The sequence below is a fragment of the Rutilus rutilus genome (assembly GCF_951802725.1).
Source record: "Rutilus rutilus genome assembly, chromosome: 11".
Lineage (NCBI taxonomy): Eukaryota > Metazoa > Chordata > Actinopteri > Cypriniformes > Leuciscidae > Rutilus > Rutilus rutilus.
Genome location: NC_140216.1, coordinates 5,381,127 through 5,389,682, shown reverse-complemented (window position 1 = coordinate 5,389,682; position 8,556 = coordinate 5,381,127). Strand labels below are relative to the sequence as shown.

General features: G+C 37.6%; 1 protein-coding gene across 2 annotated transcripts in view; it reads left to right on the top strand.

The window, feature by feature from the left end:
- The first annotated feature begins 7,376 nt into the window (after positions 1-7,376).
- The window catches only part of sfpq (splicing factor proline/glutamine-rich), a 30,058-nt gene continuing 28,878 nt past the window's right edge, over positions 7,377-8,556 (top strand). The window contains exon 1 of one of the 2 annotated variants that reach the window (XM_084423679.1): positions 7,377-8,169. In XM_084423679.1, the coding sequence (XP_084279805.1) occupies positions 7,582-8,169 (588 nt within the window). In that variant the 5' untranslated portion in view covers positions 7,377-7,581. The remainder of the gene's footprint in view (positions 8,170-8,556) is intronic. The other variant, XR_014629199.1, reaches the window with a different exon arrangement.

Sequence of the window (8,556 nt, the reverse complement as noted above, 5' to 3'; positions counted from 1 at the left end):
GCTATTTTGAAACAACTAATTTTGTACTAAGTATATTTTAGTTGTAATTAAATTGTAGTAAAGCATAGCTTTAAGTGTATTTAATGTACTTTTGTGTACTAAATTGGACCAACTTCAAATATACTTAGTATACTTATGCCTGTGGGGACTAATTACATGTTTGATTGGTGATATTAAAGTGTACTTTACAAGCATACAAGTATATATATATATATATTTTATTTGTTTTGCCTTTTATTAGGATAGGACAGTACCTAGACAGGGAGTGAGGTGGGAGAGAGAGAGGAGGGACGGTATCAGGAAAGTCAGCACATGTCAGCGCACCTGCACGAGGCTATCATGGTGTGATATATTTGAATAAACAGTATAGGCTCATCAGTACCTTTGGCTTATTCCAAATACAACAAATTGCTTTGTCTTCAATAACAAATGTACATTATTCGACAAATAAAACTTAGCTATACTTTGTACAAAATACTATTGTATACTGTAATGTATTTTGAAAGTATACTTTCAATGCATTGTTACAATGATCATTTTCATGTTCATGTTACAATGATCCAGCACACAGTTAAAATATACCTATATTATATATTTTTAATAAAGTGCAAATAAATACACTTTTAAAGAATAAACTGGATTTTTACTTCAAGTATATTTTTTCAAAATATATTTTTAGAAAATATACTAAATTATTTTAAAGTGTATTAAAAGTCTATAGATAGATAGATAGATAGATTGAGTCTCTCCATCATTGTCTGACTCTGGTTTGAGCCAAAAAGACTAAAAGTTTTGGACATTTTCAGTGCATATCTGTGTGAGGTGAAATGACAGGAGCTGTTGAAGCTCCGCCCCCTGTGCCACGAGCAGCAGCTCATTTGCATTTAAAGGAACAGACACAAAACGGTGCGTTTTTGCTCACCCTCAAAAAGTGACAACTTTTAACATGCTATATAAAAATTTGTGTGGGGTATTTTGAGCTAAAACTTCACATACACACTCTGGGGACATCAAAGACACATTTTATATCTTGTGAAAAGGGCATTATACACCCCCTTTAAGGATCTATAGAACCTTTTCTTCTGAGAGTGAGGACTACTGATCTTTACCCTGCACCCTTTCCTTCAAAGGATGGGGATATCTTTTTTCAATTGATCTGAATGAATAAAGAAATCTCAAGAAGTACCACTTTTTCCCTGTCTTGTGGAAACACCTGCTATGTCTGTATCATGTGCATTCATTTTTACATTATTATTCGGGACAAAATCTTTTTAATGTATCAACTGGCTGTCTGGGAGTGTAACCATATAATAATATAACGCACTTATGGTAATTGAAGTGATCCAGATTTAACTGAGTGAGAGTAAGTGTTTTAGGGCAAGGAAGGCACTTGAAGTTGAATTGTGAGTGTTCATTAATGTTTGGCATAATGTACTTGTGTGTCCTTGAAATGTAAGTGTATCAGAAGAGTAGGTTACTTTAAGAGTATTTGAAAAGCAGACAGTGTATACATGAAATGTGTTGGTAGTGCTCAGCACAAGTGTATTTAGCAAGTGTATTAAGTGTGCACTAAGAGTACATTTAAATTGAAACAGACAATGCCACAATGAGGATCAGCAACTAGACATCACACATTTGCAGTTTAAAGTAGAATAACTGTTTAAAGTCTAAACCCTAAAGTTGAAAAGCTTCAGGCCAACAAACTATTGTTTGAAGATGTGTCAAAAAATTGGACTGACGAGACAATGCAACCCATAATAATGAGCTAAACTAAATTTTGTCTTGTCACACTCAAGTAATTAACAAAAAAAAATTATCATTTAAATTGACAGTGCTGAGACTTAAAGATGCTGAACCCCTCTTTTAAATTGAGTGGTTTTGCTCTGAAGCACCATCAAATGATGTTCTCATCACCCTGGGAATTAACTCAGAGTGCAATGAGCAGAAACAATTGTTCAAAACAGACTAATTGATGTATGTGTTTAACATATATTTATTCCTGTATTAGTTACTAATGGCAGTAATCATATTTGTTTGATTTTCTCAAACGAGTCAGAAGCAATCAAATGTTTCTGGGAAAACTCATTATTAACAAACTAGAGCGCACTTGTGTCATTTTTAAATGGCAAGACTAAATAACAGTTGCCTTCATTTCATAGGTTTCTTATGGTATCTCATGAAAAATGCAATGGAATGAAATGACAAGCATAATGCTGTGATCCATACAAAATCCTTCATAATCATTTTTATTTTCGAAAAGAAGAAAAGGAAAAGAAAAGATCACCCCATGCTTCATATTATGGTCTTTTTTGTTTTATTCATAAATGCGCCATTTAATTAGATGAAAACATGTTGCTCCTTTAAAGCATTAATAACCTGATGAAATGGGAAAACTGTCTTTTTGAAAACCTTTTTTTTTTTTATTAACAATCATGTATAATAGATCCTCACTGAAAAGCAGAGGCAAGAGTTTTTACATGGGCTGATACTGTCCTCTAGTGTAAAAAAATAATAAAGCAGCTGCAGAAGGTTTATAATTTAAAAAAATGCACCACAAACCCCACAGACAGGTTCAACAGGACAGATTTTATCCAAAAAAGTAAAACAAAACAACTTTAATTAAAGTTGAGAAAGTGTTTAGTGCTGCAGTGCCCCATCATTTTCCAATGCAAATCTGTGGTGAAAATGAAACTGCAGCCACATTATTCACAGCAGGCAGCGCCATCTTTGATTTTTAAAGGGAATGAAAGCGAGGCTGTGAGGGATAGGCATACATCTCTTCAGTGGGTTGTACTGTTCTTTAATGTGCTTTTGGATTGTTCAGCTGATGAAACACTGCAAAAATACTGTATCTTTCCAAGACATTTCAGTGACAAAAAACTCGAATGATCTATAGGAGTTTTACAGCAGTTTTACCCTTTTTACAGTATGCCGTTGAAAATATGTGTATCCCTCACAGCCTCGCTTTCATACCTGTCGTGGCGCTGCTCAGAATAAGGTCTATTGGTCCAGGTTTGAGACTGTCCCACTTATTTTCACGTTACCTAACGTAAAGCTTGCTCCATTTCCAAAACAATAACTGTGTTCGATAACTGTAATCGCCCCCATTCACTATTCCCTATATTAGTCCACTAATATAGTCCATCTGAAGGAGTGAATGAAAATGAGTGAGCAAATTCGGACATTGTGCACGCCGGAAAGGCTCCCGCTTTTGCATAGTTTGTGCTTTATATTTAATAATAAAATGATTTAATAATCATTTGAAACTTAGCAAACTGGCAGCTTCAGTAGTAAGCTAGTAAGTAGTAACCAGTCTATAATGTGAACATACTTTTGGTAATGGAAGTGATCCAGATGTAACTGAATGAAAGAAAGTAGTGTTTTAGGACAGGGAATGTATACTTGAAGTTTAATTGTAAATGTTTATTAATGTTATAATGTACTTGCCTGCCCTTGAAATGTGTATCAGAAGACTAGGTTACTTTAAGAGTTGAAAAGCTTACAGTACATGAAATGTATTGGTAGTGCTCAGTACAAGTGTATATCACTCTCAGAAAAAAAGGTACAAAAGCTGTCACTGGGACAGTACCCTTCAAAAGGGTTCTAATATGTACCATTTAGGTACTAATATGTACACTTTTGGTACCAATATGTACCTTTGAGGGATTAAAATGCACTCTTTAGGTACAAATGTGTACCTTTTGAAAAGGTGCCGCCACCGTGACAGCTTTTGTACTTTTTTTTCTGAGAGTGATAGCGAGTGTTTTGAGTGTGTACTGAGAGTACATTCAAATGGAAACAGACAATGTCACTGAGGGTCAGCAATTAAACATCACACACTTGCAGTTTAAAGTAGAAAACAGAAAGTTGAAAAGCTTCATGTCTAGCTTCAGGCCAACAAACTATTGTTTGAAGTTGTGTCAAAAATAATTGGACTGTTGTGGCAATTCAACCCATAATAATGAGCTAAACTAAATTTTCTCGTCACACTTAAGGAATTAACAAAAAAAATGATCATTTAAATTGACAGTGCTGAGACTTGAAGATGCTAAAACCCTCTTTTTAAGTTGAGTGGTTTGGCTCTGAAGCAACAAATGAATGTGTTCACATCACACAGGCTGAATAATGCAAGCACATCAGAATTCCGTCAAAAGTGCCGGGCCCTGAGGTTGGGGCCCCTAGAAACGTACAAACGGGATTAATTGAACTGACTGTTTTTGGAGACATTTTTGTCAAACCACAAAGAGAAAACCACACGGAACACAACATTTCGTCTTTGCTCAAGTCAAGAGTAGTCCGTCCAAAGCTGGCACTGCAAGATATGGGCTTAGGGTTGGACTTACTCTTCCCAGCAAGGTAGATGACAGCGACACAGAAGTGCTTCTGAAGTGGCATTTAGTTATTTTTACACAGACTGCTTAATGGTGCTCAGAGATGCCACAATGCATTACCACAGCAATTACAACTGTATTATTTGATACTAGGGCTGAGGCACAATTTATTCTGGCTTTTTTGTGGCATTGCATGTACATTTAATTTAGAGAATGCACTGAGCAACTATGTGCTAAACTGAAGTTGTTCAGGGTGATAGGTACCAAGATTACATGGGGCTGTACTGTATACATATCTATATTTGTCACATCATGAAAATTGATTATCTGGAAATAATAAGGTACAAGAGGCTATGCTGTATTGTTACAGTCACGAAAAAAAGAGTGTTGTTATAGGCACAGCGTGGAACGGAACATGTAGGCTACAGCACATGTCAAGTACCTTATTGCTGTTTTATAAAAAATAAAAAAACATTTTATAATGGTTACCACACAATACAAACATTAAAGCCATAAATATATGCATTAATGTTACTTTTTTTTATCATTAAATGCCATCCTTCTGCTAAAAATAAGTCCCTGACATTGACAGTAAACTGCAAGGGCATGTTTAGCATGCCTCATCTGATGGAGCTCAAATAAAAACAGAGAACAGTTGTCATGTGTTGTAAAAAAATGTTTAACACAATATATGATAAGCCAATTTCCTTAAAAACATACATCTGCTTATCTTTTAGCATGAGAAAACATCTCTTGCATCAAATAGTATGAATGGTGTGCGAATTGGGATGCTAATTTTAACTGCATTTAACTGCAAATAATAATAATAATAATAAACCTGGCTACTTTTGCTTCATCTCTTCTTTTAGAGACCAGGAAGGTACAACATGGGTTAGTTTTTTAGTGATTGATTACATGTTATTCTCACAATGGCAGTAAATTATACATAATGCATTGATTCTCCATTATGCTTCTTTTTTAATTGCAAACACAGACCAGTCACTAGTCATGTGCCTGTCGCTGAAAACTGCAGCATTTGTTCACTGGATCACAGGAGGATCAACTTCTGACAAACACATTAATTAATAGGCTATTTAAATTATTACTCAGTGAGACATTTAAATATGTCTTTGGAAGGCTTTTGTCTTTCAAACACATTAAAATGTACAAATTCACGTCATTTCATATTTACATGCAATGCAGTGTATATTATTAAAGGCCCACTGAAGTGCCTTGAAACGCGCAGCATTATTCAGTGTGCTGACATATCATTTCCACTGAAACAGGAAGACGGGGCGGGACATATCGAACAGCTCCTCCCCCTTTTATTAAAATAGCCAATAGCGTATAATCTATCACAGCTCAGCCAGAGCCATTGAGCTCTGTAAAGCCGCAGTTTCCTCCTAATCTCCTCCATATGGCTTTACAAATATTGCATTCTGTGCAGAATTCAAATGGGTCCCATACATTTTCTGGCCTGCGCCGACTCAGGCATGATCCGCTCAGTGCTGTCGTGTCTCTGGACCGGAGCTGCGGCTGTTCGCCTGCACACTAACATGAAACCAGACTTCATTTGCCCCAATGGAAATCATATTTACATTGTCTGAATTGTTTCCTATCCCCTACATAGTTCACTATGTGCCATTCACCATGTAGAAAATAGTAAATCTATGAAGAAGTGACTTTTATCTGCAGCTTCAGCATCTTTAATGTAAGGGCCGGGACACTTTAGATTCTAGAAAGCATTATTTGATTGGACAGAAAATCTGACGAGAAGAGTGATGTCATCAAAATCATTGATCCATATTGGCAGAAGTAAGGGACTGTACGTTTTATTCACACTATAAGCAAAAAACTTCAATTTTGATTTTATGGGGACTGTAAAGTAGTAGGCTATTAGTATAAAATATATAGCCTATTCTATTTAAAAGTTTGCTGAAGTGTAGGCTATTTGTTTTCCACAAGGGAATTGTTTTTACTCATTGTAGCCTATGTTTGGGTAGTTTACCATCGTCCGATAAAAATTAGGCTACCTCGAAATACATTCCCTACATGTAAAAAACTCTAAGTCCAGCCTACTAGTCCAGTCATTGTAAGCCAAAATGGGGGTCAGCCTTGAACAAATTGCAACAGAAGCAAACTCAACTGATTTTGTATCCACAATATGTCCCGAGTAAGGAAAAAAAAGTCCCGAAGAATCCCATTAGGGGAAAGTTTAGAAAAAGACCCAAATATAGCCTATTCATTATTTTTCTTACGTGAATTGGGTAAAAAATTTAACCTTTAGATATCACCATGAAAATTACTGAGTTGATTACTTACATCAAGACAAACAAAAAATGTATTACAAGTTTTTTTTAATTGTTTGTTGACATGGACAAACAGTGCACAATCTAATTACGTATGTGCTAATTTGCATACATACCACAACAGACACTAGGTATAGCAGGTGAAAATGTTGTTGACATATAACAGTAAAATACTTGATGTTAAGGTCTGAATGGAACCCATTTAGGCTACCCATAAGCATTAATACATAAAGGCAGGAAGATGTAGGCCTACTTTAAACCAGCCTTTATTAATTATTATTGCAGAGATGGGGTTTGGGGCTGGGTCCGTGGGACTGTTTCTGGGGATTCACTTTTTATTTTACTTACCTTTTGTCTTCTGCATTCCCTCAGACTCATCCCCCAGAAACAGTCCCACAGACCCAGCCCCAAACCCCATCTCTTAAAAATGAATAAAGGCTGGTTTAAAGTAACGTTACTTCTTCCTGCATGCCTTGCGTTAAGTTGTGTATGAATAGGCTATATTTGGGTCTTTTTCGAAACTTTCCCCTAATGGGATTCTTCGGGACTTTTTTTTCCCTTACTCAGGACATATTGAGGATACAAAATCAGTTGAGTTTGCTTCTGTTGCAATCTGTTCAACCTTTTTTCATAAAATGACTGGACTATACTTTTAGTACACTCAGTAATGGTTGAACTCACGAGCGCCACTAGAGCGCGCCATTATCCATTAGGACCGTAGGATCTGATTTGGGGCGGAGGCTCTTGAGCACGTCACGCCTCCCATTTCTACGATCTTCTCACGCAACCAACGGCCATTTTACAAAGCCAGCGTTTAGAGAGCCGGTTATCCACTGCTCGTCGGCATCTTATCGTTAGTTTTGAATATAGTGCGCTATTTAATCTAATATATTACTCTCGAAAGGTTTTTTTAACAGTTTTTCCTGCCCGCTTGTGAGAAAATGTCTCGTGACCGCTCCCGTAACCGTGGAGGATTCCAGCACCGAGGCCGCGGAGGAATGGGTATGGGAATGGGAATGCGTGGTGGGATGGGAAACCCTAACTTTCGAAATCAAAACCAGCATCCTTATCAAAACCGAGGACACCATATGGGTGGCGGGTTTAAGCCGAACCAGCCCAACCAGGCCTCTATAACACCGAAGCCACAGGAATCCAATCAGAACAAGCCAGTGGTCCAGTCACCTCCGGCGCAAGGCCCTGGTCTGGCCCAGCAAAGCAACAACAAAGGCCCTTCGCCTCAACAGACCGCCATCGCCGCTCCGCCGAAGATCCAGTCTCCGCCGCAGATCCAGACTCCACCGCCACAGAAGATCCAGACTCCACCGCCGCCGAAGATCCAGTCTCCACCGCCACAGAATAACGCGAAAACCCCAGATCTCGGTTCCCCACAGAACCAGCTCAGAAAGAACCAACCAAAACTTGGATTGGGGAATGGTCAAAAACAGCCTGTTCCCATGCAGAAAGAACCGGAAAAGATGCTACCACCGCAACAACAGAGTACCACGAGCAACGACGGCTCTCAGCCTCAGGTAAAATAACTTAATTCTTGGAAAAAACGTAAAATAGTCGTTTTTACTGACAATATGAGGGATATTGTAATATTGTACGTTACATTTGTAAAGTTATCATTTCAAAACACATTTTCAGTAGTAACGGGGTACAGAGTCAGATCCGCCATTTTGTAGACGGTTGAACAAAGGTTGGACTCCCTAACGTTACTGATCCCCCAGTGTTTCGGTCGCTCTGTCTGTATAAAGTGCATTGAGTGTGACTTTGTTTTGACGTTCATTTCGCTTTACTAACGTTAAGAACGCGTTTTGCTATACTTTCGATTTCGATGTCTTAGTGTGGCCTAGTTGTTTGATAAACTGCATTGCATTGTAGACGAGACCGTTCGCAAGCATTGTGAAGTAGGC